The 20,685-nt window shown below is 38.4% G+C and overlaps 3 protein-coding genes across 4 annotated transcripts; 1 reads left to right on the forward strand and 2 right to left on the reverse strand.

Annotated features, from left to right (window-relative positions):
- Positions 1–2,026: 2,026 nt before the first annotated feature.
- LOC137011149 (retinal cone rhodopsin-sensitive cGMP 3',5'-cyclic phosphodiesterase subunit gamma-like) lies at positions 2,027–3,720 on the reverse strand. 2 transcript variants are annotated; one of them, XR_010893440.1, is made up of 4 exons: positions 3,610–3,720; positions 2,596–2,749; positions 2,359–2,492; positions 2,027–2,245 (listed from the first exon to the last, which is right to left on the reverse strand). XR_010893440.1 is itself a non-coding variant. In XM_067373796.1 (3 exons), exons 2-3 carry the CDS (start codon positions 2,735–2,737, stop codon positions 2,416–2,418), a joined length of 219 nt encoding a protein of 72 aa, XP_067229897.1. In that variant the 5' UTR covers positions 2,738–2,749; positions 3,610–3,720; the 3' UTR covers positions 2,027–2,415. The 2 variants fall into 2 exon arrangements, 1 of the variants encoding a protein (XP_067229897.1); XM_067373796.1 differs by having other exon boundaries at positions 2,027–2,492.
- A 4,558-nt stretch (positions 3,721–8,278) lies between these two features.
- LOC137011047 (retinal cone rhodopsin-sensitive cGMP 3',5'-cyclic phosphodiesterase subunit gamma-like) lies at positions 8,279–9,979 on the reverse strand. Its single transcript, XM_067373611.1, has 3 exons — positions 9,856–9,979; positions 8,874–9,027; positions 8,279–8,766 (listed from the first exon to the last, which is right to left on the reverse strand). The coding sequence occupies exons 2-3, from the start codon at positions 9,013–9,015 to the stop codon at positions 8,690–8,692; spliced, it is 219 nt and encodes a 72-aa protein (XP_067229712.1). The 5' UTR covers positions 9,016–9,027; positions 9,856–9,979; the 3' UTR covers positions 8,279–8,689.
- Positions 9,980–14,520: 4,541 nt separating this feature from the next.
- LOC137011046 (endoplasmic reticulum resident protein 27) lies at positions 14,521–19,889 on the forward strand. The gene is made up of 7 exons (XM_067373610.1): positions 14,521–14,651; positions 16,004–16,089; positions 16,458–16,595; positions 17,729–17,845; positions 18,390–18,515; positions 19,115–19,312; positions 19,814–19,889. Exons 1-7 carry the CDS (start codon positions 14,594–14,596, stop codon positions 19,856–19,858), a joined length of 768 nt encoding a protein of 255 aa, XP_067229711.1. The 5' UTR covers positions 14,521–14,593; the 3' UTR covers positions 19,859–19,889.
- Positions 19,890–20,685: the final 796 nt, after the last annotated feature.

Consider the following 20,685-nt stretch of genomic DNA (forward strand, 5'->3'; position numbering starts at 1 on the left):
TTCACTCAACCGATTCGTTCAAAACGCTGAATCATTCAAAACGGCTGAGCGCAGCTGCGAGATGCGCTGCTTCTGCTTTGTTTGGGACTATTTTCGCTGCTACAATAGAACAAAAAACAGGCATATTGCATCTAAAATGTAAGTGATTGATATTAACTACTTGTTTATTGAACTGTTGTATGAAATTAGTGTCAATTTCAATCGAGGTGATATTCAGGAATTCAGCACTTTCGGCCATATGTCGTAAATAGCAAGCTAAACCCCATTGAATTTTTATTGCAACATGATAACTGAGTTTCTTTGTGTGAGCAGAGCTCATTTGTTTTGAATTGTCCTCAAGAGGTTACGTGATCCTCAACAGCGCAATATCACCGCCAGTACATCCACTATCAGTCGCCACTTAAGCTAGATTAATCATTCTCGCGTTCTGGTTGTTATTGACATTTTAATCAAGCTACTTATCTGGTCAGGCAAGTAAAATTCTCTTTCACTTCAAAAAATCCACTTGTCCCACAGTCCCGGACAAGCGTATGTCGAGCCCTCGTAAGCCTATGTGCTGAATCTCAACATAACACCAACTGTTACGTAACAGTTGGGATTATTAATATGTACGCCCCCAATATTTGCATATGCCAGCTCATGTTCAAGGCATTACACAAGTGTAGGCAGTATTAAAGTCTGGATCTGTGCACAGCTGAATCATCAGACTAGGTAAGCAAGCAAGAACAATAGCGAAAAATGGCAGATGGAGCAATAATAACTGACATGATCCATGATATCATGATTTTTTTTGTGATATTTGTAAATTGTCTTTCTAAATGTTTCGTTAGAATGCTGCAAATATACTGTTAAATGTGGTTAAAGTTACCATCGTTTATTACTGTATTCACGGAGACAAGAGCCGTCGCTATTTTCATTTTTAAAAACTTGCAGTCTGTATAATTCATAAACACAACTTCATTCTTTATAAATCTCTCCAACAGTGTGTAATGTTAGCTTTAGCCACAGAGCACTATCAAACTCATTCAGAATCAAATGTAAACATCCAAATAAGTACCATACTTACACGATTAGACACGTTGCATGACGAACACTTTGTAAAGATCCATTTTGAGGGTTATATTAGCTGTGTGAACTTTGTTTATGCTGTTTAAGGCAAGCGCGAGCTCTGGGGGCGGGGGAGCACAAGAATTAAAGGGGCTGCAGCCTAAATCGGCTCATATTTAATGATGCCCAAAAATAGGCAGTTAAAAAAATGAATTCAAAAAAAATGTATGGGGTATTTTGAGCTGAAACTTCACAGACACATTCAGGGGACACCTTAGACTTATATTACATCTTTTGAAAAGATGTTCTACGGCACCTTTAAGCAAAAAGTGGGGAGTGTTATTGATTTCCATGAAATATTTTCAAGACAGATGTCGCAACAACCTACGTCCCAGCATAAATGCTCCAGACAAGCAGGGACACTGTATGAGAGATTTGGCATGGTAGCCAGTACAAATAATAAATAACAATTGCCTCACCTAATACAGCAAAATTAATTTGGACCAGGCCCGATTGTGCGCTAATAAAGTAACAAGGGTCAATTTTGATTTTATGAAGACTTAAAAAAATTAAAGAAAAAGCTAAAAGGGTTGCACTTATAGTGGATTACCGATAACTGACATTTGTTAGCAAAAATAACAAAACGCTGCACAATTTTAGAAACTGTTCATATAGGAGCTCCAGCAAAAAAAAAAAAAAAGAAGTATGCTGGAAAATTAGTAGTTTTATATGAAGCCCTTCTAAAAGGTATTTATCTGAATTAATACCTTGGTACTTCTCAGATTAGTGCCGATGCCTAATATGGCCAATGGACATAAAACCAAGATTTAACATTTTGAGACTTAGTTAAAGGTTCATATTTGAACAAAGTGGAAATTATTGAAATTGTTTCATAATAGACCCAGTTTAAATATTTTTTTGTCAGTTCTGAGAGAGAAGACTAATCACACAAATTTGGGAAAACACATTTTTTTACCAAATCGATGGTTTTAATGAAATATGATGAGAAGATTTTGACACAGACACAATCATATTCACAGTAAAAAAAAGAAGTAAATTTGTATATTTTACCACAACAATTAAGAGAGAGAGAGAAAGAGGGCCTGCATAATATTGCTGCTCTGAGATTAATTCCTCCTGCTAAGAGCTCCAGTGATGCAGTGAAGAAGAGCAGCAGAGAGTTACTGTGCCATATGTCCTTTTTTCCCGTGGAAAAAAAGAAAAGAAAAAAGTATTAATTGCATTGGATCCTCTTTGTGTGTTGGGCTGAAAGCATCTTTTGCTGGTTGAGTCTCGCATGAGTAATATTACGTGATCATCAGATCAAAGGTCTTCAGAACAGAGCAAGAGGAAGGTTAGGTGGATGCGCTACAAAATTCCATATTTTGCCAGATCACTGAGCTCCATGTCGCCAAAAGCTTCCCATGGGCAAACCACAGTGATGTCTGTTGGAAAACCAGAGAAAGAAAGTGTTCAGGTTCATCGCCATATGTCATTCAAAACACTTAAACAATATATACGTCATGAAGGCAACTAAAATGAATTTACCTGTGCCAAGACCCTCCATTCCAGGAATGTCATCTCCAAAGCCTTTCTGGCCAGGTTTAGGAGCCTTGCTCTTGAAGGTGCGAGCGGTCCTCTGCTTGAACTTTGGTGGTCCTCTCTTCTCAACAGGTGCTGGGGCGTCCATTTCTTTCACTTACTGAAATATAAACACGATTCCTTTAAAAAGTGACTATATCGTGCCCTTTACTGATGTCCTCAACAGGTTAGCTGTTAGTCTTCTAATTTTGGGATATTGTTAATGCTAATCTTCTAGTTACACAATGAGTAGGTTTATTTACCAGCATCTGTTTGCCTTGTGAGATATACAGACAGTGTGAATGATAAGCTCTTTACATAATCGTGCTAATCTCGTAGAGGAGATGCCCAGCGCTGTAATCCCATCACATTTATCCTAGCCTACTTCTGGAATCCAGGGAGAAATGTGTCAGAGCTCCTGTTTTTAGTCTGTTTTTGCCTATATTGGCTTTTGCTGTAGAATATCTACTGTACATTTCAGCTTCACCTAAAGACAGAAAAGTAAGTTTGAGTCTTTGAGGCTGTAAGCTTGTTTCCACCATGGAATAATAAAAAGAAAAGGTACAGTTATGGTCAGTATTTATCTCACAATTCTGACTTTTCCCCGCAAATCCAACTTTATATTCCGTGTTAGAAACAAGCATCACCTGTAGTTTAATGTTGAAGTGTCCAGGTATGTAATTTTGACTCACATTCTGTTGCTCCTTCTTATTTATTTCCTCTCCATCACTAAACCTGTCTGTTCTTTTTCAGTCCACGAAAGTCTTTCTCTCTTTCTCTCTTTTATTTTTATGTTTGGTCTGTTTGTGGTTTGCTCCTCATGAACGATTATCAATATTCTCTTCCTGTTCTCAGTAAATCATGTGTTGTGTACATTTACTACAGCCTATCTGAGTAAAAATGAAATATCATAGTACTTTACCTGACTGTCTCTCAGTGTATTGTGCTGTAAATGTGTCTCAGGTGAGGTGAATCTCTTACCGTGTGCTGGAGTTTCTGGTTCTTCTGGTGGTTCTTCTTCGCTTCTCTTCTGCAATGTGTCGCTTCAGCTCATGTCCAGTGTCTCTGCCATCTGGTTTTATAGCGCTCAACTAATCTTCTGATCCTCAAAAGCCTCCCACAGAAACAGATAGAGGGATCAGGAGATTGACACATGTAGTATTTTAAGCACTTCAGGCTCTTCCAGCTGAGGACACACGTGTGGAAACAGTCATAGTTTATTTAGAACATCTGCATTTTGTCTCTTGTGAGTCTGACAGACACATACATGAACACAAGATATGCTGAAAAATGATGTGTTCAAACATCTTCTGTTTTTTCATGGTCATTAGTTGATTAATGAGGTTGCATTGATGTTTCTGATCTCAGGTCAGGCTCTTTAAGTCTCTTCTCTAACCTGATCCTAAACATACGGTTATAGCTGAACTTTACTAAGAATAAGCAGCTCTAATCCACTTTCCTGACAGTCATTACGTTATTACTATATAATTAGCTCTCTGCTCATTAACATGTACTGGAATGTTCTCATGTGTGTTTGTTTATCTGGTGCTGCGACACGTATACAAACACATCTATAGCTGATGAGGTGTTCATACTTTTCAGATGGGATTTATATACAACTAATGAGACTTTGTCTGCAGTTGGTATTTTCCCACTTCTGAAGTGGTAACTGGTAATGATTAGTTTTTTGCATTCAAGTGATTTAAAACAATTGTTTTTGACAAGAATAAGAATCTAAAATGCAAAATGTTTTTTATCTTGTCACCTTCAGTTATGAAACATGTGGATTCAGCCAATATTTTCAATATAAAATGGCAGATCTGACATTTTTTTTTTAAATTATTTATCATGAATATTACTGTTGGTGGTTTAAACTGATCTAAACTTTTTGTCACCACATGTTTACCTCACTGATGGTTGTGGCTCTGATTATGAGTTGTAATCCTGGTTTTTGCTCTGAAATGTGCATCTCTCTGTTTGTCCAGCTATGGTTTTTACTGCTATTATCCCACATACAGCAACATGATGAGAGACTACCATCATGGTCTTCCTTTTTATGGAAAGGAACCACCATGCCAGAGTCTCCAGCAATTAAGGGTGATATGCTAGAAACTTCAAGGATGTCACGTTAGGGTTCCCAGTCATCAAGGAAGTTGCAAATAAGGTTGTTAAAGGCTCCAGTATACTTCAAACAAAGTTCTTTTTCGTTCTTCGTTTAGGGGTAAAACGAAGTTCAAAATGTGTGACCAGCGATATACTGTAAATGAACATCTGACGCCGCCGGCACTGCTGAGAGTGACGGTTAGATGAATATGTAAATATGTGCCGTGCACTTTCTTCTCAGTAACAAAATAAACACAACAAAAATGAGAAAACAGCAAGCATTTATTATAGAAAGTACAAGAAAAGCATCTGATCATAACAACATGGCATTGTTAGCACAAGCTCTGCAAAGTAGCACTCCAGTCACGTCACGTCTTCATATAGGACTTTATGTAATAGATTGCTTAAAATCAAGCAGCTTTACAGTATCAAACATGAAAAACAGTGTCAGTGCCTCATTTTTTTTACAAGCACAACTTCATTTTGTACTATAAAGCGGCTATCCAGTGTGTTCATGTTTTCACCAGCGGAGATCTTACCTCAGCGAACTCAAACACATGAAATTAGTTTGCGTCCCACACGAGTGAAGGCGGAGCCTCAGCACACACCTCCTATTATGTTATCGTCACGGACCAATGGTAGTACGAAGGTGTTTTGCAGCTGGAGCAAACTTTTCCTGAAAGTTTTCTTTGGCAAGCCGCTTCGAACTTCCAAAAAGAACACAAAACGAACTTCGTTTTGGCCTGATTTTGTTCGAAATTACGTCACATCAGTTCGTTCTTCGATTTCGTTTGAGGTATACTGGGGCCTTAAGGCAGTCCCTAGGTGCAAGAGACTGGTGTCAAGTTTGGATGATGCACCACTTATGGTGGTGCGTGCTGCTGGTATCCCTGCGGTTGTCCCAAGTCAAGAGGTGGTCCCACTGATGACTATCACGCTACCTGCTCTCTATGCTTTCTGTTTCTGTCCTAACCAAGCCTTGACTGTTCCACTAGATATGATATAGTGGTCTTCTGTTCCACCGTGGAGGGCTACAGCCACATCTGATCTGCTATGGTGGTCATATGTCCAACTGACCCAGCTTGGGCCACCCAAACCACTACTCCTCAGACCATATTTATCACTGCTCCACGGACCAGGCCCACTTCAGCACCACTGGCCAGGCACACCACTGCTTCATGGTCTAGATTCACCTTTGCTTCGCAGACCAGGTCTACCAGTGTTTCTATAGTTTAGGTCCTCCACTACAAAATGGCCCTCTGCTCCATGACCCAGGAGTGGCTTCAGTGCCACATGGTTCAAGTCTGCACCACGGCCCGCCATTTTACAGCCCAGATCTGCCATTGCTCCACAGTCCAGGCCTGCCAATACTTCATTGTTCAAGTCTACCCCTGTTCCACGGCCTTGGCCTACCTTTGTCTCATGGCCTATAGCTTTTCCATGCCTAGTTTCAAGGCCCAGGACCACCACTGTGTCATGATTTGGTTTTGTCCTTGTTTCACGGTCCTGGCTCGCCATGATTTTATGGTCTGGACTCACCTCGACCCCAAGACCCAGACTTACCATTCCCCTTATGTTCCAAATCTAGTTCCCCTGCATGGGTCTGGCCCTCCATCATGCCCCTGGACAGTACTCTCCTGGACTGCTGCGTGTGGAGCATCTGGAATCCATTTCTTAAGCGGCGGGTTCTGTAATGAACTCAGCACTTGTGTGTCTGAGTTTGAAACTTAAATGTTGAAAGATATTCTTGCCTTGTCATGCCTTGTTTCACCTTGTGTTTGCTCTCACTGCTTTATCTATTACCATGGTTACCCTTGTTTGTTTCCCCGACAACACGCCCCTCCCCCTTGTTATCTTGTTAGCTCTTCTGTGTATAAATAGGTCCTTGTTTCAGTCAGTGTTTGAGTTGCTCAGTGTAAAGTTTGTTGCGTCATCTTGCCATGATGTTCATGCCTTGTCTGTTTAGCCAATGTATTTAAGTCTAGTCTTCCTTGAAGTTTATATCTTTGCCTAGTCTGGGTTTATGCTTCGCCTGCCTTGGATTATTCACTGCTTACTCTGAGTTTCTGTCATGCCTGTTTGTGGATTGCTTCATCATGTCTGGAACCAAGTTTGTTTGTTTATATCATTGTGACTACTTTTGTGTGGAATAAACTAAACAGTGTAGCCCTGATTACACAAAGCAATGTTTTAAAACAATAACTCCAGTCCAGGTCTCCACTGTGTTTTGTTAGAAATGCCCCATAATGAAATGTAACTTTTGGTTTGTGTTGGTAGACAATAATCAAAATGCTCTTATGTGTGGTTTAATGTAGCCTATATAAGAAATAAACATTCCTGGTCAGTATTACAAACTGTAGTGTGACTCAGGTACTTGAAAAACAATGCCCATTAGTCTAGCTTTTTGTATGTTTACCTTTGCATTCTTCAGTCAAAAAATGCTGGGTTGTTTCAACCAAGATTTGTGTCAAAATGGGCAAACCCAACCATTGGGTTAAAAATGTAACCCAATGGTTGGGTTTGTCCATATTTTACCAAAATTTGGGTTGAAACAACCATGCCTTTTCCTTCTTTTTTTCTCATGCTGTAATTTTGTTGGTAAATCATGCATTTAGAAAACCAATTCTGCTGTGTATTATAGTTTTTCTGACAGCTAGAAATGGTGCCAGAATTTATAGATGGTGCCAGAACATTATACTATTAAAAAAATATTTATTTAGCTGTCAACGAAAATTTTGTGATAATTTTACTTAATTGTTCTTAAACCCAATTTAACGTGTATTATTCCCTTTACATATTTATATACATTTTACAGTTTGTTTCCTTGATCTTTTATTTACATTAGCTATAGAAAACTGGCAGTGCAGGGCTGTGTTAACGAAGGAAGACGAAGAAGAAGAGTTCAATATAAAAATCCAAGTTCGACCAGAATTCCATGAGGGCTTAGGTGGATCTGGTGTGACAGAGGACAGAGGTGACACCGAGGGGAAGGAGGAGCCCGCTGTCCATGATGGAAGAGGTGCGATTATTGACCAAGGGGGAGCCGGCAGGACGAGGTAACCTGGAGAAACCGGGTGTCCAAGGGTCTCCGGTGAAGCCGTAGGTGGTGCTGGCTCACCGTTTGCGGGGGGCACACATGAGTTATCCGCAGTCGAGGGTGTTGCTACGGGCTCTTTGTTCACTCCTCCCCTCACTGCAGCCGCCTACTCTCGCCTACATTTCAGGCGAGGCTAGGCGCATCTCAAACAAGCCTATTGGTTCATTGTTCATTACTTTCAGGTGTGTCTTGTTATGTCATTAGTCTTTGTGTATATATAGCCCTCATGTTTCATTGTTCTTTTGTCTAGCTTTGTTAGTGTAACCTGCTGTTTGGTGAGTGTTAGTTCATGTTCATGTTTATGTTCATGTTTGTTTCAAGTTAAGTTAAGTAACATGCATGCTAATAAGCAACTGGTTAATATTGAAAATTGGACTCTAAACCAAAGTGTTACAAAGATTTTCTATAAGTTCTGAAAAAGAAAAAGCAGAATACAAATTTATGGGAAAATACATTTTTATTTGAGTTCTACTGCCAAATCAATGGTTTTAATTAACCATGATGAGTTGATTCTGGTACGAGCACAATCACATTTACAGTTAAAAAAATAAAGTTGATTTGTACATAGTTCTTCATTTTACCACAAGAGATAGAGAGGGCCGGAATTATATTGTGTTTCTGAGATCGATCCCTCCTGCTAAGAGCTCCAATGATGTGGTGAAGAGCAGCAGAGAGTTACTGTGCCATTCGTCCTTCTCCCCAAATAAATGTATCAATCACATCCCATCTTCTTTGTGTGTTGGGCTGAGAGCATCTGCTGCTGGTTCAGTCTCGGTGCGAGTGGACAATTCTATAACCTCGTGTGATCATCTTGGCAGATCAAAGATCTCCAGAAGAGAGCAGGAGGAAGGGGTGGATGCACTACAAAATTCCATATTTTGCCAGATCACTGAGCTCCATGTCGCCAAAAGCTTCCCATGGGCAAACCACAGTGATGTCTGTTGACAAACCAGAGAAAGAAAGTGTTCAGGTTCATCGCTGCGTGTCATTCAAAACACTGAATCAATATTTACGCCATGAAGTCAACTGAAATGTCACGCTTTACCTGTGCCGAGACCCTCCATCCCAGGAATGTCATCTCCGAAGCCTTTCTGGCCAGGTTTAGGAGCCTTGCTCTTGAAGGTGCGAGCGGTCCTCTGCTTGAACTTTGGTGGTCCTCTCTTCTCAACAGGTGCTGGGGCGTCCATTTCTCTCACTTACTGAAATATAAACACGATTCCTTTAAAAAGTGACTATATTGTCTCCTTTACTGAAGTCTTTTCATTTTGTGATTTTGTTAATGCTAATCTTCTAGTTACACAATGAGTATTTACCAGCATCTGTTTGCCTTGTGAGATATACAGACAGTGTGAATGATAAGCTCTTTACATAATCGTGCTAATCTCGTAGAGGAGATGCCCAGTGCTGTAATCCCATCACATTTATCCTAGCCTACTCTGGAATCCAGGGAGAAATGTGTCAGAGCTCCTGTTTTTAGCCTGTTTTTGCCTAAATTGGCTTTTGCTGTAGAATATCTACTGTATATTTCAGCTTCACCTAAAGACAGAAAAGTAAGTTTGAGTCTTTGTGGCTGTAAGCTTGTTTCCACCATGGAATAATAAGAAATGTACAGTTATGGTCAGTATTTATCTCACAATTCTGACTTTTTTCCTTGCAAATCCAACTTTATATTCCGTGTTAGAAACAAGCATCACCTGTAGTTTAATGTTGAAGTGTCCAGGAATGTCATTTTGACTCACATTCTGTTGTTCCTTCTTATTTATTTCCTCTCCATCACTAAATCTGTCTGTTCTTTTTCAGTCCACGAAAGTCTTTCTCTCTTTCTGTTTTATTTTTTATGTTTGGTCTGTTTGTGGTTTTCTCCTCATGAACGATTATCAATATTCTCTTCCTGTTCTCAGTAAATCATGTGTTGTATAAATTTACTACAGCCTATCTGAGTAAAAATGAAATACCATAGTACTTTACCTGACTGTTTCTAAGTGTATTGTGCAGTAAATGTGTCTCAGGTGAGGTGAATCTCTTACCGTGTGCTGGAGTTTCTGGTTCTTCTGGTGGTTCTTCTTCACTTCTCTTCTGCGATGTCTTCGTGTCCAGTGTCTCTGCCGGCCGCTTTTATAGCGCTCGACTAATCTTCTGATCCTCAAAAGCCTCCCACAGAAACAGATAGAAGGATCAGGAGATTGACACATGGAGGATTTTAAGAACTTAAGGCTCTTCCAGCTGAGGACACGCATGTGAAAGCAGTCAGTTTATTCAAAACATCTACAGTTTGTCTCTCCTGTGAATCTGATATGCTAAAATATGATGAAGGGAAAATTCCATTTGCATTTTGCAAACTTTATGGGAATGTTTCTTTTTAATGTTCCCTGAACAACTTATACTAACTTAAACTTTTAAGAAAAATGTTCCATGAATGATTTATAAAAAGTGTTTTCGTGCTAATGTTTTCAGAACATTCTTAAAGACCAGATAACTTTGAACAAACATTGCATAAACGTTAAGGAAATTAAAAGGTTTGTTTATAACTTTGAGAGAACTTTGCCAGAAAGTTCTGAGAATGTTTCCTGTATGCTGCATTGTTCATTTAATGCTATATTTCTTTTCCATATTAAATACTTCTTAAAATAACCAATCAAATGAACTGTAATCAAATTTAAAAATCTAAAAATAAATCAGTATGTTTTATTTTAATGCTCTGTCTGTTCAACTATATGTTTAAATGACTAAATAGCATCAAATGCTTCTTGTCAACAAACTCAAACTCAGACTTCTTGTAAGTTTTTGTTGATTTCATGTTTCTGATCTCAAGTCAGAGTCTGTAAGTTTCTTCTCTAACCTGGGACTGCTGCGGTGTAAAGACTATTTCACCGTTCACATTTGTTTTTAGCTTCGAGCAGCTAAAAAAAAACAGCAGCTGATATTGTGAGAAACACACACCTGATTTACCTGATCCTACGGTTATAGCTGAACTTTACTAATTAAAGATTAAGTAGCTCTAATCCACAGTCCCAATTGGCTGAGTCATTTAGGTTATTTCTATAATTAGCTCTCTGCTCATTAACATATACTGGAATGTTCTCATGTGTGTTTGTTTATCTGGTGCTGTGTCACGTATTCAAACACATCTATAGCTGATGAGGAGCTCATGCAGTTTATGAGATTTATATTCAGCTGATGCCACTTCTGATGTTGTAATCATGAGTTTGTTGCATTCAAGTGCTTTGATTTTGGCAAAAATAGGAATCAGGTTCATTTTTGCCTATTTATTGGGGAAATCTTAATAAAGCCAAAATATTTTGAAGAAATTAGTCAATATCTAACTTTATATAATATGTAACATCATATTCATTGGAAACCATATATAAACATTCACCATGCCATTTGATTCTGGATTTAGTAATAAATGCTCTGTAAAATACAAACCCGATTCCAAAAAAGTTGGGACACTGTACAAATTGTGAATAAAAACAGAATGCAAATTTCAATATTTTATTCGGAATACAACATAGATGACATATCAAATGTTTAAACTGAGAAAATGTATAATTTTAAGGGTAAAATAAGTTGATTTTAAATTTCATGGCATCAACACATCTCAAAAAAGTTGGGACAAGGCCATGTTTAGCACTGTGTGGCATCCCCTCTTCTTTTTATAACAGTCTGCAAACGTCTGGGGCCTGAGGAGACAAGTTGCTCAAGTTTAGGAATAGGAATGTTGTTGATAACAACTTGGGTTGTCCTTGTCCTCTTTAGTCCGGATGACATGGCGTCCCAGTTTTCCAAAAAGAACTTCAAATTTTGATTCGTCTGACCACAGAACAGTTTTCCACTTTGCCACAGTCCATTTTAAATGAGCCTCGGCCCAGAGAAAACGCCTGCGCTTCTGGATAATGTTTAGATATGGCTTCTTTTTTGCCCTATAGAGTTTTAGCCGGCAGCGGCGAATGGCACGGTGGATTGTGTTCACTGACAATGTTTTCTGGAAGTATTCCTGAGCCCATGTTGTGATTTCCATTACAGTAGCATTCCTGTATGTGATGCAGTGCCGTCTAAGGGCCCGAAGATCACGGGCATCCAGTGAGGTTTTCCGGCCTTGATCCTTACGCACAGAGATTGTTCCAGATTCTCTGAATCTTTGGATGATATTATGCACTGTAGATGATGATAACTTCAAACTCTTTGCAATTTTTCTCTGAGAAACTCCTTTCTGATATTGCTCCAGTATTTTTGGCCACAGCATTGGGGGAATTGGTGATCCTCTGCCCATCTTGACTTCTGAGAGACACTGCCACTCTGAGAGGCTCTTTTTATACCCCATCATGTTGCCAATTGACCTAATAAGTTGCAAATTTGTCCTCCAGCCTCTTATTGCTACCTGTCCCAACTTTTTTGGAATGTGTAGCTCTCATGAAATCCAAAATGAGCCAATATTTGGCATGACAGTTTAAAATGTCTCACTTTCAACATTTGATATGTTATCTATATTCTATTGTGAATAAAATATAAGTTTATGAGATTTGTAAATGATTGCATTCCTTTTTTATTCACAATTTGTACAGTGTCCCAACTTTTTTGGAATCGTGTTTATGCATACAATATGTATCAAATGGTAATGTATATAGGTAATTCTCAGGTATCAAAATGATCTCAGAGTTTCCAAGTTATAAATATGACTTGAGAGGCTGTTCGTGTCCGACAGCATGTGAAGGCAGCATGGGACTTTCATGAACATGAACATCTTCTAAGGTCTGATCTCTAGAAATAGACATCGCTGTCATGATTTCACATCTCTCCAGAAACTGAATATGATGCTGCACTGACCTCTGACCTCTGGGTTAAATGTTGCATAAGTTGTGTCTGTGTGAAAACAGTTCCTTTATAGCTCTGAGCTGAGCATTAGCTCTATTTTAAATCCTGACTCTTTAGATCCTGTGGTGAGAAGAGACTGCAGCTCTTAATCCATCCTGATGCGAACCTGTTTAACTAGATCAGGGAGTGTTGTAACACCAGTTTATCCAATTACAAATGAGCACATACACGACCACCAGCCACCTGAGGTGACAGCATGAGATGATGTGACAAAATGTTTTGCTAACATTTCCATTAAGTTTATTTCTGAATGTTCTCTGAAAATGTCAAAACATCCAGATTTTTAAATGTTTTTTCTTGGTTATGTGAACGTTAAGGGAGCATTCCATTTCATCATCCTTCAAACATTATGGGAACGTTACTTTTGAATGCTCTCTGAACGTTCTGAAACAAGTAGTAACATTTAAAAAGCATTAGATGAACATCCAACTAAAACATTTCAGAAAAGAATCAATGTTTAAGTAACAGCTTTGTGCTAACGTTTTGAGAACATTATTAAAAACCAGATAACTCTGAACAAATGTTCTATTAACGTTACTAGAAGGACGTTTGTTCATAACTTTGAGAGAACCTTGTCAGAATGTTCCCTGTTAGCTGTTAAGATAATAAGTGTAATTTCATTTCTTGATCATGTTAATGAATGTTAGAAGTGAATCAGATGTAGAAATGTCCGCCGACAGCGAGTTAAAACACATTCACATGCTCTTCTGCTGGACACACAAAGATTGAACAAAACACACACACACACACACACACACACTGTTTGGTGTGTTTTAAGAGCTGATAAACTGTTTTATGTATTTGCTTTATATCTGTTTGTTATTTCACAATAATCAACTGGGGTGGTGTTGAGTGACAGCATAATAATTATTTTGGGCATATTTGCACATTTTATTTCCACAATAAATTAATGCACAACATTCCCATACAACAATGTCCATGTTTTATGACATTACACAAATCAGACGAGATTTCACCAAACAAGGAGTCTGTAGGGAATGTGCCTGACAGTGGTCTGGGATCAGTGCTGGCTTTATGATTTGTTGGATTTGGAGAGAGTCGGCAGACGTGTCCCCGTCTCACACCATCATCAGGTGTATTTCCACCTGTGGATTCACCTGGAAGCATCTCTCCATGTCACATGTGTGTGACAGATCTCATGACACCTGACTGACACAACACACACTCTCAACTACATCTCCAAATGTCTGTAGTGTATTTGTTTGCTTATATATGTCCCAGTATTTAACATTTGTTTTTGCAAAACATTAGTAGATCAAAATGAATCTAAAATTGATGCAAGTATGAGGCTCTATTTAATTTAATTTATTTATTATCTTTTTATTATTTATTTCTTTATTTATTATTTTGTGTTTGTTTGACAATATAAGTAAGGTTGGTAAGGTGTCTGGTCATTTTTTTTTATTTTATGATAAAATATAGAAGAAAAAATATAGATTTATTAAAAGCATTATGCACCCTTATATATAATTATATATAATTTCTTAATGCATTTCTTAACATGACAAGCAGAGATCTTCTGATTTCCAGCTTTCTGTTATTTGCTCTGTTTTGTTCGTTGAGTTTCAGTGTAAATCTCTTACTTGTTACCACTGACTGCATTTTACATTATTGTGTTTCAGCACTGAGGTTTATTTTCAACATGAGTTTCATTCTGAAAGAAAACTAACATGTGCCTTCAGTGACACGTAATCTAAAGCGTCCGACTGGCCCGTGAGCCGCACACCTGTCTGTTTCACACAGCTCCACCAATCAGCATCAGCCCAGAGACGGCCATGTGACCAGCAGACGGACCCCCACATACAAGAGCGTAACTGGTGGGCTTCTTCTCTCTTTCTTTCTTCTCACAGTTTGTCCATATTTAGTGCAGTCATGATGTTTCTCATTGTTTTTTCTTTATTGACTGTGTGTGTGACTGCAGAAGATCAAGGTAAGCTTCAGAAGACTTTAAACATCATTAAATGCCAATATTATTTTCTGTTGTCTTGCAAAAATTCTATGCTTTACATAAGCTTCAAACTATGAAAATGTTTCTGTTAGATGCTTAGTTATGAACAAACATTCTTCCAGTAACGTTAATAGAACATTCAGAGAACATTCAAAAGTAACATTCCCACGTCTGAAGAATTATAAAATGGAATGTTACTTCAATGTTCATATAACCAAGAAAAGTGTTTTCAAAACTGGATGTTTTGAACATTCAGAAATAAAATTTTTATAACCTACATTTTCTTAGAACATATTTTGTTAGGTGTGTGCTTAAAGGATTCGTTCACTTCAGAATTAAAATTTCCTGATAATTTACTCACCTCCATGTCATCCAAAATGTTCATGTCTTTCTTTCTTCAGTGGAAAAGAAATGAAGGTTTTTGAAGGATTTTTCTCCATATAGTAGACTTCACTGGGGTTCAACGGGTTGAAGGTCCAAATGTCAGTTTCAGTGCAGCTTCAAAGAGCTCTACATGATCCCAGACGAGGAATAAGAGTCTGATCTAGAGAAACCATCGCCCATTTTCTAAAAAAAATTAAATTTATATACTGTTTAACCACAAATGCTCGTCTTGCACGGCTCTGTGATGCTCCACGCATGACGTAATCATGTTGGAAAGGTCACTGATAGGCGGAAATACCGATCCAGTGCCTACAAAACGAACGTGCAAAGATTAAGCCAAACAGCCTTTACAAGAAAAGGTAAAACAACCATGACGGACGATTTTGAAGTTGGAGGAGTTTTTCGCCCTACCGCGGTACTTCCACCTATATCACTCGTGACCTTTCCAACATGATTACGTCATGCGTGGAGCATCACAGAGCAGTGCAAGACGAGCATTTGTAGTTAAAAAGTGTATAATGCTTATTTTTTTTTTAGAAAATGGGCGATGGTTTCTCTAGATCAGACTCTTATTCCTCGTCTGGGATCATGTAGAGCTCTTTGAAGCTGCACTGAAACTGACATTTGGACCTTCAACCCGTTGAACCCCAGTGAAGTCCACTATATGGAGAAAAATCCTGGAATGTTTTCCTCAAAAACCTTAATTTATTTTCCACTGAAGAAAGAAAGACATGAACATCTTGCATGACATGGAGGAGAGTAAATTATCAGGAAATTTCAATTCTGAAGTGAACTAATCATTTAATTGCTTTATCAGTGCAAAATGTAAACTATAATATCGCACAGCTTTAATCTGCTAAATGCGTTTTACATGAATTTTGTTAATTTTAAAATTGAATGTATTGTGAAAAGTGCAATACCTGGACTAATGTAGATGTGTTGATCTGCAGAGAGCGCCATCCTCAGACTGAAGGATGTTCCTGCGGCCGAGGCCTTCATCGACTCCACTGAAGTGGCTGTCATCGGGTTCTTTGAGGTGAGTGTGTGTGTGATCAGTCAGTACGGCTGGACAAAATGAGAAGGTGAATTTCCCCGTCGAGTCTCCACTGGTGTCCGGAAATGGCTGCCGTTGTGGAATCCCAGAATGCCGAGTCCTCTGGCCCAACTCTTTGTGCGGAGGAGGAACAGGGCCGGATATGTGGGAACGTCTCTGTACTTGTGGGATTGGCACCTTCAGTGCTCCATAAACAGACACGGGTGCAGTTCAACGAGAGCCCACAAATCCAGCAAGAAAATATGAGCTGCAGTTCTCAGAACGAAGTTACCGTCGTTTTCGACACTGCAGAACTCATGTGTGATCAGTGTTCATGTCTGTGAGTCACATTCTCTCTGTTTTTCCATCAGACCGAAGCTGCTCACGGATATAAAGATTTTTTGGCTGCCGCTAAACAGATGGAGGCACTTCCTGTTGCTCTGTGCAGTGAAAAGGAAGTTTGGGCCAAATATGGTATTGCCACTGACACCATCTCCATCTTCAGGAAGGTAAACACAGGAAACGTTCTCAAGGTTATGAACAAACGTTATTCCAGTAACATAATGTTCATTAAAAGTTATCTGGACTTTAATAATGTTCTTAAAATTTTAGCACAAAAATACTATTTATACATAATTTTTCTGACATGTTTCCGTTGGACGTTCATCTAACATTTTTTAAATGTTACTACTTGTTTCAGAACATTCAGAGAACATTCAAAAGTAACATTCCCATAATGTTTGAAGAATGACAAAATAGAATGTTCCTTTAGTTTAAAAGATTAGTTCACCCAAAAATAATGTCATTAATTACTCACCCTCATGTCGTTCCACACCTGTAAGACCTTCATTAATCTTCAGAACACAAATTAAGATATTTTTGATGAAATCCCATGGCTCCGTGAGGCCTGCATAGCCAGCAATGACATTTCCTCTCTCAAGATCCATTAATGCACTAAAAACATATTTAAATCAGTTCATGTGAGTACAGTGGTTCAATACTAATATTATAAAGCCACGAGAATATTTTTGGTGCGCCAAAAAAACAATATAACGACTTACAGTATATAGTGATGGCCGATTTCAAAACACTGCTTGTGTTGAATCATGATTCGGATTGCGTGTCAAACTGCTGAAATCACGTGACTTCGAACCGCTGATTCGATACACTGATTCATAACGCTCCGAAGCTTCCTGAAGCAGTGTTTTGAAATCGGCCATCACTATATAAGAAGCTATTTAGTTTTTTTGGCGCACCAAAAATATTCTCGTGGCTTTATAATATTAAGATTGAACCACTGTACTCACATGAACTGATTTAAATATGTTTTTAGTACATTAATGGATCTTGAGAGAGGAAATGTCATTGCTGGCTATGCAGGCCTCACTGAGCCATCGGATTTCATCAAAAATATCTTAATTTGTGTTCTGAAGATGAAGGAAGGTCTTACAGGTGTGGAACGCCATGATGGTGAGTAATTCATGACATTATTTTCATTTTTGGGTGAACTAACCCTTTAATGTTCACAGTTCAGCTGGAAAACACCAACCACACGGCACACATTTTTTTGATATGTATGTATATGTAGCACATGGATGAATACGTCTTGATGTGTGTGTGTGTGTGTGTGTGTGTGTTACAGGCTGATCTTCACCAGGAGAACTTGAACCTGTCAGAGGCCAAGAAAGTTGATACTGATGGACTCGTACGCTTCATGACCATGAATAACGTTCGCTACGTCACAGAGTACAGTCAAGCGGTACTGAACAAACAAACACCTCCACTTCTTCTCTCATCTCTTCTAGCGGCTTTGTAATGTTAATCTGATTATATATTATTCTGTTGTATAATAAAAATAATATTGTGCAATAAATAGTACAATGAAGATTAGGGCTGGGTGATATAGGCAAATGCATATCTTGATACAGTAAAACAATCTGTAAAATAATAAAATACAATAAAAATATGTTGAATTAATCAATGCATACTTTCCACAGTTTTTAATTAAATGAAAAATAACAGAGTGCATATTCATTTATAGTCAAGTTTTGTTTTTCGTTCTTCTATTTTTTTTTTTATAATTTCATATTTTTCAGTTGATAATTTTTATGAGGTTATTTCTGATATTGTAATATATGCGTACAGTAAATGCCTTCTATGTGCTGCATTCAGTTAAAGGAAACAATTGCAATGACTTAGCATATTATATTTCATAATCGTGAATATATGCCAATATTCAGTGTTTCAAAGGAATCAGAATCACAATCTGATTTCGTTTGTGTGTGTGTGTGTGTGTGTGTCAGTCTGCAGTGGGTCTGTTTCAGTCTGAGGTGAAGACGCACTTGCTGCTGTTGGCCGACAGAGGGCGCACGGATTCTGACCCGCTGCAGCAGCTCTTCAGAGATCTCGCGCCAAAATACACTGGCAAGGTAATAAACAAGTGCTGACATGACAGGGGTCGTTTTTTCCAGATTGAACCGACGGAGAAAGTGTTAATTAAGGGGATAATGGGGTGAAGTCTCACTGTTTTACTCTCTAATGGGATTAAGAGCTTCTGAAATGATTACACAAGCGCTCCGCCCTACTGACCCTAATATTGTCCTAATATTCATGCCAGATCATTCCAGACCCCTTCCAGAACTTTCAGGAATATCGGAAAGTGTATGAGATTTTAAAAGGTTAAAGACTGAAATCTTTTAATTTAAAGCGACAGACTGTTCGCCTTCAGTACATTGTAAAGTGTAGGCTAGAAGATAATTAAGGCCTTCATTTTACAGTCTGAGTCTGGCACAAGAACAGTTGAGGATCTCAGTCTGGAACACCGACCATAAATTTACACAAAATTCATAAAACTAGAAACATGGAAATTAATATCTGAGTAGAAAACAGTATAACATTTTGCTACAAAAAAAACACAAAATTAATTGGTGAACCTCTTATTTTATTTAAAACAGGTTCGAGACTTACCAAAACTTGAGCTAGAGAGTGATTTTAGTGCCGAATGTTGAATGTTTTTTGTGAAATGCAGATGTTGTTTGTGCTGGTGAATGGAAAAGAGAAATCAAACGGCCGCGTGCTGGAATACTTCGGCCTGAAGTCACGTGACCTGCCGCGGATCGGTATTTATGACGGCACCTTGGACAAGAAATGGCTCATGCCGATGGGTGACATCACTACTGAGCACGTGCAGAACTTCTGTGATTCGTTCCTGGATGGAGAGCTGCAGGTGAGGCCTTATTTCATAAAATGTTATTAAAGGGTTAGTTCACCCAAAAATGAAAAGTCTGTCATTAATTACTCTCCCTCGTGTCGTTCCACACCCGTAAGACCTTCGTTCATCTTCACAACACAAATTAAGATATTTTTGATGAAGGCCTGCATAGCCAGCAATGACATTTCCTCTCTCAAGATCCATTAATGTACTAAAAACATATTTAAATCAGTTCATGTGAGTACAGTGGTTCAATATTAATATTATAAAGTGATGAGAATATTTTTGGTGCGCCAAAATAAACAAAATAATGACTTATATAGTGATGGCTGATTTCAAAACACTGCTTCAGGAAGCTTCGGAGCGTTATGAATCAGCGGTTCGAATCAGCATTATTTCGAATCAGTCGAATCATTATTCAGTCGAATCAGCATTATTTTCATTTTTGGGTGAACTAACCCTTTAACGCTGTAGAGCACATGAATGTACTGAGTGAGCTTATTTTCTTTCTAACAGAAGCAGAAAGAGGCTGAAACAGCCGAAGACAAGACTGAACTATAATAAGATCCTTCATTAAAAATGTTAAATGAAATACACTGGATCCTATTTGGAGTTCATTATAGGATCTCAGTCACAGACAGACTGTTGTGTGCTGGTGTCATTTTCATCAGTGATTATCAACATCACGACTCCACTACTAATACATTTTTGAGAACATTATTAAAGATCAGCGCTGCATTCGAACATGCCTACTTACATACTATATAGTAGACGAAAAACAGTATGTCTGAATTCATAATGCCTACACCTACACTTGCTGTCTTGGATGTCAGTGAGCATGACTGTCCCAGGTCTTAAAACGCCAAAGCTCACTAAACCCACACTTTGGAGTGGTATTCAAGGCTAAGCGTATCCCATCATGCATTATGTTCAGGAACTCGTGTGCCCTGAAATCGCAAGATGTTGAGGAAAACATTCCACTTTAGGTTAAATTAATAAAGGTAGTAAAACATAAAGCGTTGCACATTATTTATTGGTGCAAAGATGAGTATTTTGCATAACATTTGCAATATCAGTTAATTAGAAACACCACGATTACTATATTGTGTCACCTGTTACACAGGGACTGCTGAACAGACATTCAGAAGTTTATTCTGAAAATCAAAATGAAGGTCTGTAAACACGTGCATTTTTAGCTTGTGACCCATTGGGTAATTAAAAGTTCTACACACACTTGCAGTCTTCAGTTGAGCCAAATACAGGACCTACGTCAAGTAAGTAGACAAGTGGTCAAGTGTAAAGACTGCAAGTGAGGGGATTTGGACAGACCCTATTCATAAAACAACATATAGGCTGATGGCCTACTTCTTCTGAGATTTTAAAGTGCG

This window comes from Chanodichthys erythropterus, chromosome 21 (genome assembly GCF_024489055.1).
Source record: "Chanodichthys erythropterus isolate Z2021 chromosome 21, ASM2448905v1, whole genome shotgun sequence".
Lineage (NCBI taxonomy): Eukaryota > Metazoa > Chordata > Actinopteri > Cypriniformes > Xenocyprididae > Chanodichthys > Chanodichthys erythropterus.